The 26,725-nt window shown below is 41.3% G+C and overlaps 1 protein-coding gene across 1 annotated transcript in view; it reads right to left on the bottom strand.

Moving 5' to 3' along the window:
* TMC4 (transmembrane channel like 4) overlaps positions 1-26,725 on the bottom strand; it is a 666,263-nt gene that overhangs the window by 19,895 nt on the left and 619,643 nt on the right. Inside the window, exon 14 of the mRNA XM_044087548.1 lies at positions 23,204-23,334. Coding sequence (XP_043943483.1) covers positions 23,204-23,334 — 131 coding nt within the window. The remainder of the gene's footprint in view (positions 1-23,203; positions 23,335-26,725) is intronic.

Below are 26,725 nucleotides of genomic sequence, written 5' to 3'. Positions count from 1 at the left end.
CTATAATAAACCTAAACACCAACTATCTATAAGAAATTTTTTTATAAAGCCTATCAAAAAGACGAAAAATACGACCTGAGCCAGCAAAAGCAACCTCGTAGCAGAAGTGGCAAACGAGATCTGGGGATCTAGCGCCAGGCATTGTGGGATACGGGGAGGCCTCGAGCCAGTAAATAGCTCTCGAGCTTTTAGAAGATGGCCGAATCGGAGCCGAGGATCGTCTCCGAGCCCAAACAGCAAGAATGAAGGTGAGATAGACAACTTAACATCTTAATTTGCATCTTATATTCCCAAGTGGAAATTAAATGGGTTCACTGAATATCAAGTCTTACACAAAGTCAGCCTCTGCTATTGGTACGGTATCCATAGCTCTAATGACTCTGTACCAGGGCTGCTACATTTTTTATTAATCTTGGACTTTGTATTCCTGTCTGATATACTGGACCTAGTGCATCCCAACAATGTTGTGCTAAAGGAATTCTTCTACACTTCTACCTCTTTGCAACATATCACTTGTTTACTGAGTGAATTGTCTAATCTGTGGAGCCTTTTAAGTCATGGCCTGGGCCACATAAGCAATGATATATTCAAGACAAGAGGTCAGTGTGGTGTACCTAGTAAATCAGCATGCTTTGGGGGGGGGTGGAAACTGGAATACTGAGAGAAAACTCATTCTGACACAGGGACAACATGCAAACTCAAGACAGATAGCAAATCAAACTGAGGACTGAACCCTGGTCTCTGCTTTTGTGAGGAAGGAATCTTACTTTCATCAGCAAGTCAAGACGGTGTGAAGAAACAACTCATCTCTGTACAGTACACAGCTTTCATGAGGTAAACTTGTAAGTACAGGGGAGTTGTCAGTTATAGACTGGGGCTCCAGATGTGCTAACATGAGAACTTTGTATTTATAAAATGGTGTTAAGAATTCTCATCTGTCATCTTCAATAAGTTATGTCATACTCTGGAAAGTACAGAAGACACTATATGCAATATTTTCCATGAAATGCCACTGAGATGGAGATGATGTAATCCTACTGGAGGTGGTCAGCATCCATTTCTTGAGTGGCCTTTTCAGTGTCAGATCTCTCAGGCAGCAGAGACTGTAACCATAACCTCTTAGGTTAGCCACCAGGGCACATCACAGTATTTTGTAGGGGAGGGATAGGAATTTCCTGATACCCAGATGTCCCTGTTTAATTCGCAAGGAGTACTGACTTATCTCAGGAGATGGTTTCACTTGTATAGTTCTATGCCTGCTTCAAGAAGCTTGTATCTTATTCTCTATGTGAAGAATCTGTATTAAACTTATGAAAAAGTTATATTTTTCATAAAAAACTGCGATTGTTGTTAAATATTGGAGTACATAGTAAAATTTGCATTAGATATGTGAAAGTGAAACTAAATCTGCTCCTCAAACATGCACACACTTGCAGTACATAGATGCATTACCTTATTTTAGCACTAGCTTGTTGAACTCAGCCCACCTTCATGACCCGAGTTGAGAGACTCAAAAAAAGGAAAAGCATCAGTCATTTTTTAAATCTAAACAGGAAGGGCTACCGTAGACTCACTCACAAAGAAAGAAAGAAAATGCCATTTGAGATTTATTTTTTTTTATTGACATTTGATTACCGGGAATGTCCGACTGGGTAGAAGCCCATTTTCAGAGGAGGCCCGGGGAGAAAAGCTCCAAATTATTACAAAACATTTTAAGAACAATAATTTTACAATCTTCAAAAATAAATCAAAAACATCTCCAGTTTAAATAATGATAAATTAGACATAATATAAAAAGATTGGTTAAGATTAGATATATACATTTAATATTTAGAGAAATGTTAGTTTGTAGAAAAATTAAAGTAAGTTAGTCTAATACAAACAGAAATTGCAATATGAAGTGAGGGAAAAATAGCCTTATGGTATATTTAGAGAGAGTCAGTGAAGAGAATTAGATAGCAGTAAGGAAGTAAGTGAAGAAGGGACAGTAAGGAGGTATAAGGAATGAAAAGGTACTTGTTCACATTTAGGGATATAGTTTATCCTGGTTTTGAGCAGGAACAGAGCCAGATATTAGCTAGGAAGTATTTCAGTGTGGTTTTGAAAGATGGGAGGAGGGGGAAAAAACCTGATGGATACAGGTAGGGAGTTCCAGGTCTTAATAACCCTAAATGAGTACAGACAATGCCCAGCATGTAGCTAGACAGGTGTTTTTGGTCACTGGATCACAATGACCAACTGGGAACATAGTTGTGTAGAATGTTTTTCAGTGCTGAACAGACAGTTGGATGCTGGATAATTTTATTGGTGGTAAGCTGTGTCTATGTTAGTTGATGTGGCAGTTCTAATCAATTTAGGCTTTTTAGTGCTATACAGTGGTGGGTTCTGAAAGGGGTATGTGCTGCAAATTTAGCAACTCTGTTACAACATTGTTCAAGTTTTAATTTTTGTAAAGCCTGTAGGTTAGTAAGGATTGGAACACCATAAAGAAGATTGGGAAGGAGAGAAGTAGTGGTAAGTATAGTTTTAGTTGCTTGGTGAGAAAGTTTTTGGATCTGTAAAACATCCCTGCAGGTCGAAATTAAGATCATCATCCACTATCATCCCTAATAGTTTGCTATGAGAAGTGACTTCAGTGGTTTTACTATCAAGTGCGAGGACTTTAAATTTTTTTTTTTTTTTTCATGAGAGAGGGATTTGAGAAAAAAAGTAGTGGTTTGGTCTTTTTTTGGGTTGAGCATGAGTTGTGAGTTACAAAGCCATGTTTCAGTGGCTGTTAAAGCTTCCTGAGTATTTTTTGGATGTGTACCATGTTGTCAGATGTGCAAATGAGAGTGGACTCATCTACATATTGTATTAGGGTGACCTGTTGTGTGGAAGTTTAGAGGGTGTTGGTGAAAATGTTAAAGGGGGGGGGACCAAGGACAGCGCCTTGTGGTACCTGGGAGGTAAGGAGAGAGCATGGAGTGCCATTAGACTGACTGATACCTACCTATTGGACAGATAGCTTTTGAGCCACAGAAGGGTGGGCTGAGAGAGACCTAGTGAGGACATTTGAAGTAGAAGTTTGCTATGACAAACTGTGTCAAAGGCTGTAGACAAGTTTAGAAATAAGGAAGAGACTAGTTTGCCATTATCTCTAGCTTTATTGACAGTATCTATATAGGTTAGAAGGGCAGTGGTAGTAATATGGGCAGGATGGAAGCCATGTTGTGTAAGGGAGAGGAGTTCTTCCTGCAGAAGATAGTCTAGCAATTGGTTTTTAATGCATTTTTCAAGTTCTTTGGTGAGGGGAGATAAGATTGCTATAGGTCTAAATTTAATAATGTCTGTTGAATTTCCTGCTTTGTGCATAGAGGGATAATGTGTGACTTTTTCCAGAGAGAGAGGGAATGTCTGATTTCTGGAATGACTTATTTATATGGATTTAGACAGGATAGGCAATGCTGTTGGCTGCTATTTTTAGGTACTCGCTTGGAAGGTCATCAGCTGAAGAAGAGCACTGTTTACGTTTTTAAGAGTAGTTTTATATAGGATGCATGCACAGCTTTGAAGGTGAAAGTGGATGTGTGATATGTAGCTGTAAGGCAACGTTGGGATTAGATGTTGAGGAATCCTTGGTTAGAGGATACTATACTGTCTATAAAATAAGAGTTGAACTGTATTTCATTTTTGAGTGGTGAGTTATTGGGGGAGCAGTTTAGTTTGAGTTTTTGGCTGGGATGAAAGATTTCTTTCATGGATGTCCACATTTTTAGGGTTGTCTTTAGTATTATTCTGAAAGTTATCATAGTATATTTTTTGTCCTCATTTATATGCTTTTTAGTATAATTGCAAAGCATACTAATGTTTTCAAGATATTGAGGTGTTTGATATTTTTGCTATTCCTTTCACATTTTTCTATATCCTACATTCACATTTTATTCTTTTTGGATAGCCAAATTGCATTATTTGTTTTCAGACTCTTTCTTCTAGGAGATGCAAGGCAGTTTAGGATATTTAGAAATGTTGCATTCAATTCAATTACAGCATTGTCTAAGGGGAGTTTTTTTAGGCTATGGCCTCACCTTTAGACTGTGCACAATGGACTGCATTCTTGAAAAAAGAGTCAAGCTGGATTCTATTTTGCCTGTGGAATTGTGCTTCTGATATCTGGATTTCTAAGTCAGAGGTAGCTAGAATTTAGTTTATCTCTAGTTAATGGTAGTGAAAAGTCCAGATAAAATGGTGGACAGAATTTTTCTTTATGCCCTCTGCTATTTAAACACATTTCATTTGCATTTTCTTTTGCAAGTTTAAAGCTGCTTGTGAATTTTATTTTCCATGTGTAGTGATTAATTTTAATAATTTCAGTTAAATATTTTGTATTCAGTGTTAAATGCTTGTAGTTAGTGATCTAGTTCTTGTTAGCCTAGGGTAAGTGCATCGGAATGGTAGTTAATAAATGTTGCTTTGCACTTTTTGAAATTACTGCTCAAGCTATTGCTACCATACAAATATTTAATGGCTGGCTTATTTTTAAGAGGAAAGTGTGGTTTGCCTTCTGGCAGCATTACCATTCAGGCAAAGAGAGCTGGTGGTATAAAAGTGATATCATTAATAACTCCTGGAAAATAATTTGCACATCTTGTGCACAAAATAATCCTGATCATCAAGTTTGAATTACTGTTGGTAAGATTGCACAATAAGGCACTAAGCTCAGTATGAGGTGGGTGAAATCCTGGGAAGCCTGTGTTTATAACTCTGATCTGTAGCTATATGGTCTAGAGTTTATTTAGGTGTGTCAGGTCTTCACTATTACCTGAGGCAGCAATGCAGATTTATTATGGGATGTTAAGACCAGTCACCCCTCATATGTTATTTGATACCAGCAGTATGGATTTTATTCCCCTACTTCACATATGAATTGGTGTCAACATTGCTGATCATGTGACCATAACGTTTGTCTGTCACAGTGTGAATGAATTGATTGGGTATACCTGCACAGGAGGAGTAATATACCGTACATAAGTCTCCCTATACTCTCAAGGGGGACATTTAAATTGTGCTCTTTGGGCTATAAAAGCTGATTGCTTATGTTGGAATTATGAAAAAAGCCTAAAGTTTGCTCAACAGGTGCTTCTTAAGTAAGGTCCTGAAGGCTTGGGCAGTATAAGCTGTCAGTATGCTTGCACAAGCATATCTGCTTTGGAACTGCATGGTGCTAACCCCTTGTGCTACAGGGCTATTGACAGTATTACATGCAGGTATAGGAAGGGCACATGATTTCTTGTTAGCTTGTTATTTAACATGACAGGTACACTGTTGTCAAACTGAAACGAGTGGGGTGGATGGCATCTTCCTAGGGGGTTTAAGCACTGCAGCCTAGGCTGCCATCTGTAGATGAAGGAGGGCAAACCACCATTCTTTATGGATAAATAGTGAAGGTATGAGACACTTCTAGGGAATATGTGTTGTCAAAGAAATACCCTCATAGATTTGCCCATTTTCTTATAGTGTTTCAGGGTGACAATAAGCTAACAAACCCACAGAGGCATTGGGATACAGGATCATCCTAATAATTGCTATTTTCTATCAGAAGAAAAAGGATCATGACAGTTCTTGAGGCATACAACATGAGTTTTCTGCAGTTTCTCAACACTGACCATGTTTGTGCATCCTGTATGGTAGTATTTAAGGTTATCTAGCTAAAAGACACATGACTTGACTCCCAATGTCAAAGGGTAACAGTGGTACAATTCCTGGATATCAGCCTTGCTGGAGAGTAAGACCATTGATTTCATGTAACTGGTGAAATAGCCTGATATCTTTTGAAAGGCTGCAGGCATCTTCCAAAACTGAAGGAAGGTCTAAAAGAGACATAAGTATGTTGCATGTGTAAAGGGAGATGTTGATAGCAGTAAGCACTACAATGTTAGGAAACATGTTCATTAATGGTTTACTTAGAGACTGTGCTAAGGACTCAGTGACCAGGTTGAAAAGGCTCAGGGAAATTGGGCAACACAGACTGGTTGGTATCTATGGGGTGAAACACCAAATCTGACAAATACTGTCCTTCCTTCATCATCATTGCAGCTTCATTATATATATTTTCTAGAGTCTTAATGATGTTCTGTGGAAGGTTTAAGTGATTCATGGATGTAAAGAGGAAGGATCATTGTAATTTATCAAAGGTTTTTCTCTGCATCAAGAGACATTGTAACAGCTGAAAGGCGACATTACTTTACAAGCTGTATGTTAAGATGGGCTTTATGGAAGCAGCTAAATGTGGATTTATTTTTAATGAATCCACAGTGATTATTGTGTATTTGAGTAACTGTTACCGGTTGTAGTATGTTAACCTGCATAGCTCGATATGGATTTTAGTTTGTTTGTGTCTTTTGGCTTTTCCCAGTTAGGGGTTGCCACAGTGGAACTCCGGTCCGCTAATGATTGGCAGTAGATTTTTATGTGCCAAGTTGCCAGCCCTGCCAGCCAGCCAGCCTTCAACGAAGGTACGCCCATTCATGCATGTCTCCATGCAGAAGACGCTCTAGCTGAGAATTGAACCAGACAGCATCTTACTGTGAGGTGACAACGCTACCACAGCACCACCACCGAAATGGATTGTAGTTTGTGTAAAGGTAGGAAATAGCTTTATGAAAAATGGGTGATTGGAGACCATTGCCCAGTTTAAGTATCTCTTAGAAAGAATTGAATATCGTTCATTAAATCCCTCCTCAGCAGTCTTATTTTTATGGGTTATACCCAGCCAAGGATATAACAGATAGCCCACCTTCCAGAGCCTTGAGCTACCTTCCACAGACACCCAGGCTGCCGATGGCATGAACTCCTGAGGGACAATATCAGCGACCAAGGTGCCAAAACCTTTTGTACTTTCTTGCCACCAGACAGAGTACTCAGAGGACTGATGGTCAGCTAGCGGTCTTCCTTTGCTGGGCAGATAAGTTCCTTTAGGGGGAAACTTTTCACAATATATATTTTTCTGTGAAACGTGTTGGTGTTTTGACAAGAACTGTAAGTTTTGTTGAGAATAGTGCATTTTGGGACTGTATTTTGAGGATGACTTGTCTGACAGACATGCTACCTAATATTTTTAACTTCTACTTCTTGTTCATAGGTTCATAGGTAGGTACTGGGCTACTGGCCCTAGGGCCTATATAAGTCTAGCCAAAAGGTACCCCGGCTTTCGCCACCCAAGAAAATTATTTTTCTGTGCCCCTGTCGAGCAGAGCCACAGAAGTGATCCCCAGGGGTGAATTTCCTATCTCCCATCCAGTCATCAAGATTTTTCTTGAAGAATGCTAATGAGGATCTTTGTATGATATAGACAGGTAGTTTGTTCCAGAGTATGGGAAGTCTCTGGTTCAGGAATCTATCCCTCCAGCATGTTCTGTTTATTGTGGTGACAAGGTTTAGGTCTCTAGGAGGAATTGGGATTTCTTTAAGTGGAGCATGTTTAATTTAACTAGTTTTTGTTTAACCTTTTGGGCTGATTTCATTGAAATTCCTGTTTGTGAACAGATACTAGTGCTTGTGTAAATTGTCATGGTGTATCTTGTTTGTGAAAACTGCTTTTGTCAATTTACCTGTCACCAACTCTTGGCAGCTTCACTAACCACAAATCATGCTTCTTTTCTGGCAGAACCTGAAACAGCTTACCAGTCCCATGGGTTTACCTTCCTCCAAGTCCAAGAAAAGGAGAATTAATATGGAGCCATTGCCAATACAGTGGGCTCAGTCTGTGACTGGTGGGTGACTCTGCTGTGGCCATTTCTGGTTCTTGAGACTATTCACTTTTTTCCCTGGATCCCATTGGTGTTGTCCTTTCAGCCCTTAAGAACTGGGGATTCAGACACATCCTCTGCAGCTGTTTAGGTGGCCTTGACGATATGGGACAGACACTCTTGTCAGTCTTGGAGAGGGGAACTGGAAAGACTTCTCTCAGTAACCAGAGAAAGAGACCTGCTCCCAAGGGTGATGCTCTTAGCTTGCAGTCAGTCTCCTAAGGATGCCACTCAAACTGTAGCCCCTAAAAAGGTAGATAGACTGTATGAAGTTCCCCAGTCTTGTAAATATTTTTCTTATCCTAGATCTGATCCTGCTGTAATTTCTGTTTGTAATTCACCCCAGCAAAAAATGTAGTTAATGCGAATCCCTCTCCTTCTGACAAAGATGGGAAATATTTTGGCATTTATTATTATTATTATTTATTTTATTTTATTTTACATTTGTTGACCAGGAGTGTCTGACTGAGCCAAAAGCCCTTTTTCAGCAGAGGCCCGGGGAGAAAAGCTCCAGATAAGTCAAAAATTTTACAATTACAATGCAGTTTAAGAACTAATACAGTAATCAGTAATACTTGAAAGACAAAATCAAAATAAAATGCCAACAGTACTGTGTTATATTTATCTGTTACTGCGGTGGTGGTGCTGCGGTAGCGTTGTCGCCTCACAGTTAGATTCTTAGTTAGAGCATCTTCTGTGGCAACATGCGTGAATGGGCGTTCCTTCGTTGAAGGTTGTACGTTAGGCCTGGCAAGCCAGCACGTAAAACTCTACTGCCAGTCATTAGCGGACCGGAGTTCCACTGTGGCGACCCCTAACCGGGAAAAGCCGAGACACACACACACACACACACACACACACACACACACACACACACACACACACACACACACACACACACACACACTGTGTTATATTTATTTATTTATTGACATTTGGTAACTGGGAATGTCCACTGGGTCAGAAACCCATTTTCAGTGGAGGTCTGGGGAGAAAAGCTCCAAGACAGGTTACAAATTACTATGGGAGGGTGGCTTAATGGCTAAGGTGTTTGCCTTATAAACACAAGGTGCAGGGTTTGAGTCTCACAAGGGATAATTGGCAAGGCTTAAAATGGCTTGCAAGGGCAGTTAGCTTAGTACTAAACTATGAACCTATGAACAAAACATCATATCATATGTGCAGTATTCTTCTCCCATTTTTTCTTTTAGATTTCTTAACTGCCAAGCCCACACGCTAAAGTGTTTTTGGCATCTTTTGACAATATGACAAACATAACTGCCAGATGTTATGTGATCCTATCTCGCCTACATTCTGACTGATGGGTTCGGAGCCGATCCCTCGGCTCCGACTCAGCACGCTTATGCCAAAGAGCGAAGTCTCTTATTGGCTGAGCTTACTATATCCCAGGATGCACCGCTACCAGTCCCCCAGATCTCGTTTGCCGCTAACTAGCAAAGACGTGGTCTCGAGCTGGCTGAGCTAAGTAGTGTTTTTCACTAACTTTTTCTGTCAGGAATTTTCTAATTCTATAACAAAAAGCTGTTTTAACAGCTATACCGTACTTTTTGTGTGTGACTGGTATTTTTGTGGAAAATTTTGTGTGTGATTGTGTGTTTGTTCTGACTAGAGGCCCCTTTGAATTGAAGGGCCTTTTCCTGTCAGTCAATTGTTTTTCAATCCTTAGGGGTTCTAGGATCCCCTTTAGTTATTTTTTTTTCTGTAGTTGTCGGACTGTCAATCTTAATCGGCAACCGTAAGCTAATCATTGTAGTGACAGTCATTTAAAAAAAAAAAAAAAAAAAAGTGTGTTTTTCTGTGAAAGAGTTACTAAATTTGTTACTATAATGTCTCAGGCTCCTAGGCCTTCGGGCTTTAAGAAGTGCACTAAGTGCAGTTTCAAAATGTCAATCACAGATGACCACTCTCTCTGTGTATATTGTTTGGGCGCCAAACATTTGCAGGAGTCCTGCAGCGTGTGTCACGCGTTTTCCTCGAGGGTCCTCCAAGAGAGGAAAAATAAACTTATTTTGAAAGGCCTTATAAAACCCTCTTTTGAAGAAGCATTAGTGTCCTCTCCTTCTCCTGCTAAAAAGAAAAGGGCGTCGGCTCCGACCAGTCCGTCGGACCCGACCGCCAAAAGACATAGGCAGGCTTCTCCTTCGGCTCCACGGACTTCGGAGCCGAGGGTGGAATGGTCTGCCTCGATGCCTCCAGTCTCGACTCCTCTGGGTTCGGAGCCGACGGCTGGGGCATCGAGAGGCGGGTCACCTTCATTGGCTCCACTGATCTCGGAGCCAATGAAGGTTGTCCGCTCAGACACTTCCTCCTCGGCGCCGAAGTCCTCTTCGGCACCGATGGAAATTGGTTTGGACACTCCGTCGGCGCCGATAGTTATCGAGTCGCCTCGGAGCCGGTCCCCTAGTCCCTTGGAGCCGTTGGAGAGACCTACTCGGACCCATTCGGTCTCTTCCAGGTCATCGAGGATGTCAGATTCGGACATAGACAGGGTGCTCCAAAGACTGTTCCAGTCCCCAGTCTTTCAAAAATGTGTTTCGGCTCCGACCCAATTGGCTTCGGAGCCGATAGCCCACTCCATTGCCATTCCTCCTCTGACCGCCCGGCTCCGTGGAGCAGGTGCTGATGGAGCCAGTAGAGATCCTGGGGTCGGCTCCGACCCTTACTCCAACCCCGGCCTTCGGGTCCGAGTTTAGCACACGGACTTCTTCGGCTGGACCCGGGGATGACGTTTTGGGACCAATGCTGTCGGTTCCGAGCCTCCCTCTCGGTGCTTCGGCCGCAGGACTTCTGTCTGCTATCATGGCTCCGGGGACCGGACCCTCCCAGGATTCTGGGGGTCCGGCTTTCAGAGCTATGAGGAGTGCCTTGGCCAAGTCTTCTTCGGCCATCTCTACGGCTTTACCGGCACCTTCCCTGGGCATGGAGACTGGGTCTTTGGCAGTTCCCCTGTCTCTAGGCAGCGGAGCCCTGGGCCTGAGGTTACCCCCATGGGGGTTCCCTCCTCCTGAGGGTTCTTCGGAGTTGTCTTTGGAGGAGCCCCCAAGGAAGAGATCGTGCAAGAGGAAGCACGTGGACTCCCCCGACGAGTCTCTTACATCGGACACTGATCTTGATGATGCGGAGGGGTCCCCAAAGTCGTCCTCGGATGATGTCTCATTTGCAGACATTCTAGAGATCCTTAAGCAACGAGGCGGCTGGAATTCCAAACCCCCCTCTGCTGATGAGTCAGTGTTTCTCAAGGCCTTCGGGGCTCAGCCCTCCGCCTCCTGGGTGTCTCCGCCCTTCGACGAGCTCCTGGATTTGGTTTGTCGGAGGGCGTGGGAACATCCAGATACTGTGGAACCAGTGCCTTCTTGCCCTAACAAATTTTTGTCTGCCCCACCCGAGAAGGAGTTCTTAACTAAAGGCGTGGCTGTAGATGCCATGGTGGTGGCATCTGCTACCCAGCAGGACGTGGCAGAGGCTTCAACGTCCGTCCATCCTCCTAATAAGGAGTCTAGGAGCATGGACCGGTACGGGAAGCGCACCCTGACTTCAGCGGCCTTTACTCTGAGGTCCCTGAATTATTTGGCACATTTCACCAGACTACAGAAGGATCTGGTCAAGGAGCTCTCAGACTCCCTCTCAGGTAACCTACCTGAGCAGCTAGCCCAGTCGGTTAGCTCTCAGTTGGCTATCCTTAACTCGATTTCTAACTCTTCCATGAGGCTCATTTCATATGCGGCCGAAGGGGTGGGCAGAGCGGCAGGCACAGGCATGGCTCTACGGAGACAAGCCTGGCTCCGTTTGTGTCATTTCGCGGAGGCCTTCAAGTCTTCCTTTGCCGACGCTCCCTTTGATGGGTCCTCTTTGTTTGGACCCAAGGTAAAAGACACTCTTACCCGCTGTGAGCAGGAGGGAAAGACTTTATCTGCTGTAGGAGCACATTATTCCACTCCCTTTCGGCCTTATCCTAAGGCTAAAAGAGGAGGGAAAATGTGGTTCCGCAAATCACAGAAATTCTTTCCCCAACAGCAGGAAGATTCCCCTTCCAGAGGCAGAGGACGGGGAAATTTTTCTGGGAGACGCCGTCCCAGAGGCGGCAGAGGCCCCCGCAACACTGGAGACCGCGAGTCCTTTCGTGGCTCTTCAGCCTCCCACACTTCATGAGGGATTGCCCGACTGTGCTGCTCCGGAGCCAGTTGGGTTCCGTTTTGCCAAGCACCTAAAAGCCTGGGAATCTATTACTCAGGACAGATGGGTGCTTCGGATTATTGCCGGAGGTTACACCATTCCCTTCACACACCCACCCCCACCGTCCAAAAAAATCCCGGACCCACCACCCAGTCAAAGGGAAATTGCAGCCGTAGAAGCTTCAAAGCTGCTAGAAAAAGGAGTCATCCAACCGGTCCCCACAGACCAGATCGGATCCGGAAATTACTCAAGGTTCTTTTTAGTGCCAAAAAAGACAGGGGACCTGAGACCCATTTTGGATCTCAGCAAACTAAACCAGTCCGTCATGAAGTCCAAATTCCGAATGGTCACTTTACAATCCATTCTCCCATTATTGGAGAAAGATGTTTGGATGTGCTCCATAGATCTCAAGGACGCCTATTATCACATACCGATACATCAGGCATCCAGGAGGTATCTGCGCTTCAGCCTGGGAGACAGTCATTTCCAATTTTGTGCACTGCCCTTTGGTCTCACCACAGCCCCCAGGGTGTTCACCAAGTGTTTGGCAGTAGTGACTGCTCACCTGAGGAGTCTCGGATTCCAAGTGTTTCCCTATCTGGACGACTGGCTCCTGACTGCCACCACCAGGCATCTACTACTAGAAAACCTACAAGCCACCATCTCCCTGGGTGCTTCCCTGGGAATTACATTCAACTGGTCAAAGTCTGTCTTGCTGCCTTCTCAGCGCATAAGATTCATAGGAGCAGAGATAGACTCAAAATTAATGCGAATCTTCCTTCCTACCGAAAGGATACAAACATTACAAGGTCAAGCCCGAGCCCTGCTTCTAAGATCCAAAGCCCCAGCCAGGATGGTCCTGCAACTTTTAGGTTCAATGTCTGCCACGGTTCTCCTAGTTCCTCTGGCAAGATTGCACATGAGGATTCTTCAGTGGCTGTTATTGACACAATGGTCTTTTCAGGATCTCCCCCTCAATCATCACATACTGATTACAGAAACGTGCAAACGGGACCTCCGCTGGTGGCTTCTGTCATCCAATCTGAATCAGGGAAGACCTTTTGTTATACCCCCTCCGGTGGCCACCTTGACAACGGATGCCTCTCAGACGGGGTGGGGGGGGGCATTGTCTGGGCAGGTCAGTTCAGGGTTCTTGGCTTCCAAACGAAACATTTCTCCATATCAATGTGTTGGAAATGAGGGCTGTACTTCTGTCCCTACAAGCCCTCCACAAGTTTCTCCCTCAAGGCATTATCGCTATCCACACAGACAACATGTTGGTGGTCTGGTATCTAAACAAACAAGGAGGGACCAGATCTTACCCCCTTTGCAGAGAGGCCATGAGGGTGTGGGAATGGGCAGTGGCTACCAACCGCTTCCTGGTAGCGACCCACATTCCAGGAAAATCCAATGTATTGGCAGACAGACTGAGCAGGACTATTCTCTCTCCTCACGAGTGGTCCCTGATCTAAACAGTAGCAGCTCAGATTTTCAAAAGATGGGGATTCCGTGCTGCGACCTGTTTGCAACACCACAAAACACGAAGTGCAAAGGTTCTTTTCCTTGACCCCGTCAAGGGAGGCAGCTACGGATGCTCTAGTCCAACCTTGGCCAACAGGACTGCTTTATGCTTTCCCTCCGGTTCCACTCCTCCCCAAAGTCATCCAGAAAGCTTCCCTATTGGGGACCACAATGATTCTAATTGCTCCGTACTGGCCTCGTCAGGTATGGTTCCCCTACCTACAGAAATATACTCTGGACGGTCCTTGGTTTTTGGATCTAACTCCGGACCTTCTGGTTCATCAGTCGGGACAACAGCACCAGTCCCTTCACACTTTGAAATTAACAGCTTGGCTCCTCCACTTCCGACTTTAGTCAGAAATCACACCTTGGACCCGGAAGTTATTCACATTTTATCTTCAGCCCACAAACCCACCACTAAGAAATTGTATCACAGTAAGTGGAAGAGGTTTGCTATCTGGGCTCAACTCAGAGGCTTAGACCCTATTACGCCCAGATACCAGAGGTCTTGAAATTTTTAACATCCTTGTTTAATCAAGGATCTTCAGTCTCTACTATTAAAGTCCAACTAGCAGCTATCTCCAAATTTCACGAATCCATAGACCCACCGTTGATGAGTAGCAGATTATGTAAAACTTTCATGAAAGGTGCTGTGCTTTTAAGACCCCAGTTTTTCATCCTGCGCCTCCGTGGGATCTTGATTTGGTACTTCGTGCCTTAACATCTTCCCCCTTTGAACCGGCTGCTACATGTGAGTTGAAATATCTGTCTTGGAAAACTGCCTTCTTAATTGCAATTACCTCTACAAGAAGAGTTTCAGAACTTCAAGCCCTATCTATCAAACCACCGTACTTGATTTTTCACAAGGATAGAGTATCACTTAGGCCTAATCCATCTTTTGTTCCAAAAGTTTGTTCTAATCTCTGTCTCCAACAATCTCTAGAGCTACCAGTTTTCTTTCCAAAATTTTCAAACAAAGCGGAATACACCTTGCATAAGTTGGATGTTCACAGGCAATTGCGCTTCTATCTAGACAGGACTCAACAAATTCGAAAAACAGACCAATTGTTTGTGTCCTTTTCAGATAATAAACTGGGTAAAACCATCACTAAAGCTACTATTGCCAAATGGATTAGAGATTGCATAACTCAGGCTTATTCCTCTTCAAATAAGCAACTTACAACATCTGTCAAAGCTCACTCTACTAGAGCTATGGCTACCTCTATTGCATTTCATTCCAAGCTCGCTATTTCTGAGATTTGTGCTGCGGCTACTTGGTCCAACCCGCACACTTTCATTTCCCACTATAAATTGGATGTGGCATCTAAAGGGCGAGCATCATTTGGTTCCACGGTACTCAGGAGTATTTTCCAGTGAGCCACCCAGGATTCAGGTGCTAGGGACGCTGTTCCATCAGTCAGAATGTAGGCGAGATAGGATCACATAACATCTTTTAGTTATGTACTCACCATAACTTCAGATGTTTGGGATCCATCTCGCCTACATTCCTAATACCCACCCTCCTTCCCCCTGCCTTGGAGATCAGAAGAGATTGAACGGTTTGAGTTCTACTGTTTTTATCTTGTTTCATCTGGCGATGTTATATAAGCAGTGCGTGCGTGTGTGCATGTATGCGGACAAACTAGATCTGGGGGACTGGTAGCGGTGCATCCTGGGATATAGTAAGCTCAGCCAATAAGAGACTTCGCTCTTTGGCATAAGCGTGCTGAGTCGGAGCCGAGGGATCGGCTCTGAACCCATCAGTCAGAATGTAGGCGAGATGGATCCCAAACATCTGAAGTTATGGTGAGTACATAACTAAAAGTTCTCCCTCTTCAGAAAACAAGTCTGCTGTGAATTCTGTAACTGCTTCTGTTTCCCAGGTAACCAAACATTTTTTACATTTCTAATTGCTTCTGTTTCCCAAGTAACCAAGCATTTTTTACATTTACAGAGAATGTTAAAGCTGAAATTTTGAATTGTCCTTCATATAAGGAAGTTTAATTTGGGTCCTCTGCTATGCAGGTCATCAACAGTTTGAAGGAAACGACTCCATGGAGTTACTGAGATTTTTCATCAATTCTGCTTTGTAAACTATTCCTCAAAATCTGGATTTTTTTTTTTACAAAAAGCAGAACCAGCAGTCTCAACAGGTTTCTAGAAAGCAGACTTTTAAGGAAAAGTGAAAGGGAGGTTCAACAAAGAAGGAGGGAACTTCCCAGAAAAGAGGACTTTCCAATATTTTGGCATGACTTTTCATTGCAGCAATCATCCTTCCTTCTCCACCATGACAGCCCCATAAATCAGTCCCAGACCTTGGTTCTTTATTTTCCTCTTTGGCATCAAATTGCCACAGAATAGGTTTTAAATGTAATTCAAAGGGGTTACAAGTGGCAGTGTGAGTCCCTCCCTTCTTTTCAGGGGATTCCTCCACATCCTCCAAATCAGACTTTTCTGTTCCCGCCAGTTATTCAGCCTATGAAGTCTGTGGGATTATTAGCATCTGTTCTTTCAAACCACACAAGTGAAGGTTTTTATTCAGTATTTTGTGTGGTGCCAAAGAACGAAGCCTCTTGGAAACCAGTTCTAGATCTCTCCTTCCTCAGCCAGTTAGTAAAAGTTCTAAAGTTCAAAATGTTGTCCCTTCCAGGTTTGTTACCTTTGTTTCTCCCTTCCCATTTTTTGGTAACCTTGAATTTAAAAGATGCTTATCATCACAGTTCTATTGCCATAGAGCTCAAGTACTTTCTAAGATTCTCTGTGTCCGGGTTCAGCTTTTAGTTCTCTGCATTACCCTTTGGTCTGTTGTCTGTTCCAGTGGTATTTACAAAGTGTCTAGCTCCTATGATAGCCCGTTAGAGACTGCAGGGTATTCAAATTGTTCCTTATTTAGACAACTTGCTTATCTTTACAGAGTTTTTTTCAAAATGGCAGGAGTCACTTACTTGGGTAAGAAATCTTTTTATCAGCTTAGGCTTCCAAGTGAACATACAAAAATCCTTCCCACAGGACAGTGTTCCTAGGCTGCCTTCTAGACACGCATCCATTTAGAAGGGTTTACTTCTACAAGAAAAAAGTGACTTTATATCTAGATTTGTTCATTCAGTCAAAGACTTCAGCCAAGGAATTTCTCAGGATTTTAGGGTTAGGCATCTCTGATTCTTATGATTTCCTTTGCCAGACTGCATATGAGGAATATTCAATGGTTTATGAAATCAGTATGGTCCCAACATCTTTACCCCATGACTTTTCAGGTTCCAGTGTTGAGCTTTGCAAAGAGAGAAGTATTGTGGTGGAGAGACCAGATACCTGTAAGTCTTCCCTTCTCTCTACTGCATTCAGCACAGTTTATAACAAGTGCATCAAGTTTTGCACTGGGTGTTGTGTTCATGGGGGTAAAAGTGCAGGGTCTATGGAACAAATAAGACAGATCAAAACACATAAATGTCAAGGAGATGTTAGCAGTAATAAATGCCCTTAAACCTCTTTACTATCTATGGTCTTCAAGACATATGCTAGTTGTTACATAAGACACCACAATCATGTGGTATTTAAACAAACGGGATAATAGATCTTATCCTCTGTGCATATTAGCTATGGTGGCTTGGAAGGCAGCAGTTCAGCACAATCTGCCCCCCCCAAGCTTACTAAATTCTGTCATAGCAAAATGTTGTGGCAGACAAGCTGAGCAGGAACAGGATAGACGCTCACAAATGAATACTGAACAAGGGGATCTTCCAGTATTTGATCTAGCTGTGGGAAACACTTCAGACAAATCTGTTTACAACAAACATCTAAAGAAGTTCTATTTCAGGATTCCTTGCAACTGAGCTTGGAAAGCAGATGCTTTTCATTATATTGGAAGGGAATATTATTTTATGCATTACACCCTCTCCACTGATATCCGTGGTTATTCCAAAGATTTATTTATTTTTATTTATTAATTACATTTTCCATCTGGGTACATGGTTTGGTCCAAAGGCCCTTTTCAGTTACGACCTGAGCAGCCAAGTGCTCTGAATTGTGCAGAACACCCTGGATTTAACATCAACTTAGCCAACTGTTCCTCTGTTCCGCATTGAACAGTGCTGGCTCATTTTGCGAATTTTGATTGTTTCATATAAAGCATTGTGGTATATGAGCCAATTGAGTCACTGCTCCTAAGGCAAAGGGAGCTATTGAGGGTGCAGAGAATTCAGCCAATCACGTGCCACTACTAGTTTTTATGCTAGTGCAATACCTTCAAAAAAGGTATTGCAGGGAGCAGAGAGAGAGAGAAAGAGAAATCATTGTTTTGATTTTGAAGAGGGCCATTGCAGTTTTCATTGTGGTTTTCTTATCCAGACCTGAGGATTTAATGTATCATGGTATGGATGGATGAGACTCAGGACACAGTGTCGGAGACTGGGTAACAAGATACAGAAGAGCTACTGTAATGCATTTGGGTAAAGTGATGCATACCTCTCAACCTCTTAGCACAAGAAATCTTGACAAAGGCAAAAATAATGATGTGACCAAGGTAAAAAATGCTAAAAAAAATATAATTTTAAATAATGCACTTTTAAACTTAGAAAATTGCTAAAATAATAGGTTCTTCATTGATATGCATTTTCTAAAGAATATGAACTCTGAATCTCAAATGTCTGTCATTATTTTGTGACTTTAGTCCTTAATGATTTTCCCCCAAAAACATAGTTTTATGAGGAACAGACCAAAAATGAGGCAAAAAAATACGGACATTCTGTGCAAATCTGGAGAGTTGAGAGCTATGCAGTGACTATGTATCAGACCAGCAAACAACCTGATGGAAAACTAAAAGGATCTACTAAAAGGGCTGTGATTTGCTTTGTCACTTACACTGGGAGTGGGACGCTCATGGTAGTACTGTTGCTGGGCTGCTGACTGCTGTTGGGAATTATAACGTTGGATTTTTTTGTTCCTGCCCAATTGTCTGCTGTTGAGGGGTTGTGGACTTGTGTTGGGGCTGCAGCAGCTTGGTTCCCCTAACTGGTCAGAGGTAAGAGGCATAATGTGTACACTCTACACCTCAGACAGGAGTAGGGCTTTTCTGTAAAAGTTAGTGTCAGCATTTGGTTATTTAGTTTTTATTCACTTTACTTTCCTTGTTTTATTTATATATTGACCAGTCCCTGATTTTGACATCAGTTTGACCTCTTTCTCTTTTAATCCTTCCTAAAACTGGTGACTTTTGGAGAAAAGATTGTGAATTACTTTTAAATGACAAATTAGAATTCTAAACTTCTGTTATTTCAGAAAATGTATATTAATTCACATTCTCGTATTCTGTCAATGTCTCACTGTAACAGTAGAAATATTTTGTGTTTCTTAGTAATTCTGGATTTGTCCTTGATTCTGCTCAGATCTGCCAGGCTCCATGGAAATGATGCGTTTTTGCACAGTGCAAAAATAGGGTGTTCCACATTTTGATTTTGTTGCACATTGCCAGGGTCTGTGTTCCACATTGGCCTCTTAAGAGGTTGAGACCTACGGCTGAGTCAAAAGGAGACAATTATAATAACTGTAAAATATGTAACAGAAAATCAAAACAGCAGGATATATAGAAACATATATGACAAAACAATTTTTCACTTACATTAAACAGCTTATGATTCATACATTTACATTCAGGGAGTTTGGTATGCAGAATGAGAATTGCAGAAGAGATAATACATATACAAATATTTCACTTTGGCCACATAGGAAGAAATGTCAAATATGTGAGAGCAAAGTTTGTGGATTTTCAATTATAAAGCTGATGAATGGTAGAGAAGGCTGTTTGATAATGATAGTGATAGATTTAGCAATTAACTTAGTATCATAAAAATAGTTGAATTTATTTGCATTTTGTAGACATTGCTGAAGGTTGTTTTTTTGAATGTTTTTGATGTTTTTTTTTTTTTTTTTTTTTTTTTTATAGTTGCTAGTACCTCGATACATATAGCTGGTCAAAGGGACTCGCTAAAATCATTGTGGTAACTCCCTTCTGGCCCGGGCAACAGAGATTCTCCAGTCTAATGAATTTAGCTAAGGACAGTTGCCACAAGCTTCCTCACAGATTGGCTCTACTTACACAAGACGGAGAGTTTTATACATACCAGCTTGAAACAATTATAACTGACTTCTTGGAGGATTCAGTTTTGATATCATTTAAGTAACTTATTTCTGAGGACATGTTGCAGATGTTAAAGGAGGCAAAGAAGGAAATTATATATTGGTAAATGGATAAAATTTTCTAGTCGGCTGTGCACTAACAACAGGTCTGTATCAGAGATTCTGTACCACTGGATTTGCAATATTTGTGTGAGATGTTACCCTTTGGCTTTTCTTATTCCTCTGTAAAGTTTCATCTGTTGCTCTTTTCAGTTTGTCTGCTTATGGATCCAAAAGCATAGCTAGTTTAGCTAGCGTCTTGTGCAGTACTATGAAAGAGTGCCCCAAATCCTTAGCATGGCCAGATGCACAACATGCTCACTCCCTCCTGCCCAGCTATTCAGGTCCTATTTCTGTGCCCTGGCCTTCATCTCTTTTATTAAATAAATGAATAAATAAATAAGTAAGAATTTTTTCTTATAAACTGTAGCAAACAGTTGCTACAGTTTATACCCTACCTGTATGGAATGCTACAGCGTTCAGATTTTAATTAAAAAATACTTTTTTCTAACTTTTAAACTTGGTACAATATAGCAAGCCGTTGCTACAGTTTAGACAACACGTGTTTGACTGCAAATACAATACTGTTTTTTTTTTTTAAAGCATCACACTAAATATTGGCATTGGCTGACCGTGCCCCCCAACACTTTGTGCCCAGGGCAGTTGCCTCTCTCGCCCCTCCCTAGCTACACTACTGCACAGACACTCCCCTTTCAACTCAGTCTTTAATTGACTTTTTCCTGAAATGGGTTCTGCATTTGCATCCACCAAAAAAGCAGATGGCTCTTACACGGGATGGAAGAACTGAAACTTTCTCCATTTGAACCAGTTGATCCGGCTGGTTTAAGGTTTAACATGGAAACAATTTTATCCTTGTACTTGGTCTCCTATGGACTGGTGAGAGGAGATCTATCCCTCATCTTCAAAGCAGCCTGCTATCCAGCCCTTTTGAACCTGTTGCACATCTGTAAAACAAATACTATCAGAAATGCCCAATCTAGGGACATTAAACCTCATCTGCAACATAAATAACATGTTGGAGGGATGGGTATGTGTCTCAGAAACTACCTCTTCTCTGGAACAGGCTTCTCAGTCATGAAAAACAGAGTTCCTCCCTGCACGCATTCAATCAACTTGGATCACTGGATGGATAATTGTAAATTTACCCCTAGTCTGCCACCAGTGACTGTATTAGAATTAGAAAGAGGAGGCATTTAAATACTCAATTACTCATACCCAATTATAACCCCCATAAAATGACCAGTATCATACCCTGAGAAATACAGCTGGAAAGCATGGCTGTGCTTAAAAGGGTTTCTCAAGGTCATTAGCTTAGTAATCACTTATGAACCTATAACATAATCCCTCATATTACCCAACAAAGATTTGTGGTACTCATCCTAAACCCCATACCCATGTTGTCATTTACAATTCATATAAACAGTTTTATATATACAAACACATATATATATATATATATATATATATATATATATGTGTATATATATATATATATATATACATATATATATATATATATATATATATATATATATATATATGTATATATATATATAGGTCTACTTGATATGATCGACATTTCACAATGTCGAAACCCATATGGCCGAGACCATATGATCGACATTTGAAATGTCAAACATACAAGCAGACCAAAAAAAAAAGAAAAAAACTAACTTTAAACATGCTAGGGGGCTCTGCCCCATCCGTAACTTTAATATACCAACTCCGAGATTGCACTACAGTGCAGAAATGGAAATCTTTTCATTCCGCACTGTTCGGAGATGCCGGTTCCCCATGGTCGATCATATGGTCTCAGCCATATGTGTAGATGTGTTTCAACACTGTGAAATGTCGACTATATATATATATATATATAAAACTTATATGAATTAAAGCTTTGTTATAGACTCTAACAACCATGGTATCCTAAAGCAAGAAAGGCACTGTCAAAAAAATGTCACTACCTAACCTGGAATTCAGTCCCCCTATCATAACCCCACGCTCAAGCAACAACTCCCAACTTCTCCAAACTGTGTTTAACAAGATTTATAGATTTACCTTTCTGTCAAGCCCTTATAACTATCATTGCTTGTTGCTAAGAAAGTTCCACCAGCTATCTTTACAGCCAGAGCTACACTTCCTTGGCCACCCCTATGTTTAACCTAATTAGTTTAAAGCATTGCCCACTACTAGCTCCAAAATTTTCTCTACAGATAGCCAGGCTTTTCCCTAATAACCAGCAATGCACTCTCCTTTGGTAGGGCAGTTGTGGAGGGTGCATACACAAAAACTGCTCCACCATATTGGAATCAACTCCAGATGAGAGACAAAATCACTAGACCTTGAAAGGCTTCAGGACTAAATTGAAATAACACTTATTCAATAACAATGAAATGAAGAATTTTAGGGACTATAGCTAACTGTAAAATACGTTAAACACACATATTGCGTTTACCAAAATACTGTAACTTAATCACTATTGATTTCTACTGCTGTTGCCAAAATCCTCTTGCAAATAATGTAAAGCTATTCCACTGCTGATTGCTGTATGATGTAATTATTCGATTCTGTTCTGTAATTGTACTTTTGTGCTTTTCTACTTGTACTCCCCAGTGAGCCCGAGTTTTGGTTGTAAAGGATCTGTTAACCATGCCACCAACCTAATAACTAAATAAATAATTAAATGCAAATGTTGCACAAATCCAAGCCAGACTGTTTATTTCTTTAGCTTGAAGAATGATATTAGCAACCGTAATAGTTTGCTGTATTATGGTGCTCGTATTGTTTCACTGTGTGTCAGTTAAACTTTACCTGTGTATACTTCTTTCCTGCAACTTTATCTACATATCTTGTAAATAATTCTGATAACATTATGGATGTTAGATAATGAACTTTATATTTTTTTACCGTACCTTTTTCCACATAACTAAAGGAGCTTTTTCCCTGGGCCTCCACAGCAAATGGACCACAATCCAACAAGACAAACCAGTAAACACATTATAAAAAATAAATACAAGTTATGGATGTATTCCGTCCTGGCAAAGGTATATCAGCTTAAGTGGAATTAGACCACTCTGCATCCCCTCAATACGGACTGTCTTCATGTTAAACAGTATAGAAATAATTACACAATACAAGGTTAATATGCTCAAGATAATCTTTGGAAGATTTCCTTATTTTTTTATTATCTTCCTATTCTATTACAGTTTCAAAAAAATGTGCACTATAGATGCAGTAGCATGTCCATCCCACCAGCTGTGCAGCAGCCAAGCTATAATCCAGGAATGACTGAAACGACATGTAGTGTCTTGTACCTACCTTGGAATGCGATTCACTTGATAACTAATCTATGTTCGAGGATTGTGGTTGTCAAAGTATGATGCAGTATTTTAATACAGGTGTCAGTTTTTATGTGTTAGCACTGTGCTTGTGTGTTTGACCACAGTTAAGTGATATCTCAGTACAGATCAGCAATACTCATTAATATTTATGTGATACTCAACACTTACGCGATAATGCCATACAGTACAGGGACACAGGCCAGGGCCAGCCCAAGGAGCAGTACCAGTAAGAAGAAGAAGTTGGAACTGGAGGCTCGGAAAGTACGGTTGGCAGGGCGACAGTTAGAGAACAAGGACAGCTATTGAAATTAAAAATAAAATAAGATTAGAAGATAAAAAATAAAGAATATTATCTTATAGCTGTGTAGTTATACAACTTGCATGATAGATAGCTGTTTATTCATTTATTATTCATATTTCATACTTCATTGACCATTTTCATTGGAGGCCTGAGAAGAAAGGGCTCATATAAAAATCAAGAGGAATCTGAAATATAATAGGAGAAAGATGCATTAATTTAAACATATCAGTTCAACTCGATGACTCAAGTAAACTGGTATAAGCAATGGATTTGCTGGCTCTACTTATCAATCCAACATTTTTATTAAATATTGTAGTCAGTGACTTTGCAGCCCCTGAGATGCTGAGTTTTACACAACCTTCCTTTTTCAGACACTCCATACAGGAAATATTCATATTTATAGTACTGTTATCCTTCCTCACTTCTTATTTAACTCGTGTATCTTCTTTCCTTCTTCATATGAATCATCAGACAGCTAGACACGGACCTCTTTACTATTCTCTTCCTGTGTATCAGTTAACTGCTAATCTCTTCAGCTACATATACAAACTATTGCAAACACCCATACTTAACTACCTCCTACCTTTAACCATCAATGTTTTCTTCATAATATCAACTGATCATCTCACTGTCTGACAACAGTTATACCTCAGTGTTTCTATCCCACAAAAAATATTTTCCCCATCTTCACTCCTCAGACTCTCATCTCACTGGAACTGGTTCCATGGTGCAGGAGAAGAATGACTGCATCTCAGGTAACTGGGGTTGGACTAGCAGCCTGTGTATTGCAGAAATGAGATGGGAGAGTGTGTGTGTGTGTGTGTGTGTGTGTGTGTGTGTGTGTGTGTGTGTGTGTGTGTGTGTGTGTCCGCCTGTATGTGTTTTTGTATGGGTCTATTTCATAACGTTGAATTTCATAACACTGAGACAATAATATCGAAAATTCAAAACACTGAAACCTCAGAACATTGAAAGTGTGCTTCATTACATTGAAAACTACATTGCACAAGTAAATAAGATCCCCTCCACCTACAAAACCACCTAACTAACACACTTTCTACTACGTTTTTGCAGGGGGGTTGTGCCCCCCACATCCCCGAAAATAAAATACACCAACTCTAAGATCGCACTACAGTGGAAAAAAGTTAATTTCCTAACCTCAGTGTATGGTGATTGTGATACAGTGAGGTTAGGAAATTAACTTTTTTCCACTGTAGTGAGATCTTGAAGTTGGTATATTTAATTTACTTTTTTTCCACTGTAGTGCGATCTTGGAGTTGGTATGTTTAATTTACGGGGGGAGGTGGGCAGCACATGGGGGGGTGCAGGGGGGGTTTTGCCCCCTTGCAGAAACGTATCAAAAGTGTCTTTGTTAGTTAGGTGTTGTTATAGGTGGAGAGGATGTTATTTACATATGCATTGTAGTTTTCAATGTTATGAAGCACACTTTCAGTGTTCTGAGTTTTCAATGTTTTGGGTTTTCAGTGTGTTTTGGGATTTAGATTTTTTGGTCTCAATGTTATGAAATTCAACATTATGAAATTTCAATGCTATGAAGTAGACCCATTTGTACATGCGTGTGTGTGTGTGTGTGTGTGTGTGTGTGTGTATGTGAGTGTGTGTGTGTGTGTGTGTGTGTGTGTGTGTGTGTGTGTGTGTGTGTGTGTGTGTGCGTGAGTGTGTGTGCGCGAGCGTGCCCGTCCGAGCGTCTGTATGTGTTTTTGTATGGGTCTACTTCATAACATTGAAATTTCATAACACTGAGACAATAATATCGAAAATTCAAAACACTGAAAACCCAAAACACTGAAACCTCAAAATACTGAAAGTGTGCTTCATTACATTGAAAACTACATTGCACAAGTAAATAAGATCCCCTCCACCTACACCACCACCTAACTAACAAACCCACTTTCTACTACGTTTTTGCAGGGGGGTTGTGCCCCCCACATCCCCGAAAATAAAATACACAAACTCTAAGATCGCACTACAATGGAAAAAAGTTAATTTCCTAACCTCAGAGTATGGTGATTGTGATACAGTGAGGTTAGGAAATTAACTTTTTTACACTGTAGTGAGATCTTGAAGTTGATATATTTAATTTACTTTTTTTCCACTGTAGTGCGATCTTGGAGTTGGTATGTTTAATTTACGGGGGGAGGTGTGCAGCACATGGGGGGGTGTAGGGGGGGGGCTTGCCCCCTTGCAGAAACGTATCAAAAGTGTCTTTGTTAGTTAGGTGTTGTTATAGGTGGAGAGGATGTTATTTACATATGCATTGTAGTTTTCAATGTTATGAAGCACACTTTCAATGTTCTGAGTTTTCAATGTTTTGGGTTTTCAGTGTGTTTTGGGATTTAGATTTTTTGGTCTCAATCTTATGAAATTCAACATTATGAAATTTCAATGTTTGAAGTAGACCCGTTTGTACATGTGTGTGTGTGTGTGTGTGTGTGCGTGCGTGCGTGCGTGTGTGTGTGTGTGTGTGTGTGTGTGTGTGTGTGTGTGTGTGTGCGTATGTGAGTGTGTGTCTTTGTGAACTTTCTAGTGGAGAAGACAATGCACACTGCTCATGGCTTGGGGAGGTGGGGGATGGGGCAGGGTTGCTGCTGGAAACACACCTTGTAGAAATGAAAAGATGTCCTCCCCTGTCATCCCATTGCAGTATCCTCCGCTATGCCTCACAGAGTGTGTGCAATATGGACAAGGGGGAAACTAAAAAAGAAAACCTCAAACCACTGCTGTCGGCTGTCTGAATGACAATGTCTCCCTAATGACAGTTACTCCGGTGATGGAGAATACATGGGCCAATTAGCTGTGGAGGGTGCTAATGATCAACAGACAGCAGGGGGCAAAGATTGCAAAGAAATCCCCTTTCATCTCATCACAAATTATTGTATTACATCCAAACATGACAACAATCCTCTACCCCGCCCTCATCGCTTTCCATTATTATTATTATTATTATTATTATTATTATTATTATTATGATGCTTCTCAACTGAGTTTCACAGCGACTTCAACCTGAAAATTCAGAGTTGCCAGAATTACAATTATCAAATTCAAGGAGCCTGTTTAGCTAGCCTCCACTTTTTGAAGGCTGGTCCAGCCCTGGAACCATAGCTAGCAGTCTTGCCTTATATGTAAACCAGCTAACCATAATGGCAGCTGTGTGTTTCTTCTCTTTTTATTTGGCATTAATGTAATTTTCTGACATTCCACTCCAGTGACACCAACAAAGTCCCTCACTGGGTATTTTGTGATTGCCTACTAGGAAATCATTTCAAACTTAAAGTGTGGCCTTTTATAAACCCTACCTCCTACCACTAAAAGCACTGCACATATATTTGAACTGGAAGACCCATTTCTAGCCCATAACTTTATCCTAG

Source organism: Protopterus annectens, chromosome 1.part1, assembly GCF_019279795.1.
Source record: "Protopterus annectens isolate FY-2018-M chromosome 1.part1, PAN1.0, whole genome shotgun sequence".
Classification (NCBI taxonomy): domain Eukaryota; kingdom Metazoa; phylum Chordata; order Ceratodontiformes; family Protopteridae; genus Protopterus; species Protopterus annectens.
This window is presented reverse-complemented; position numbering and strand designations above follow the sequence as displayed.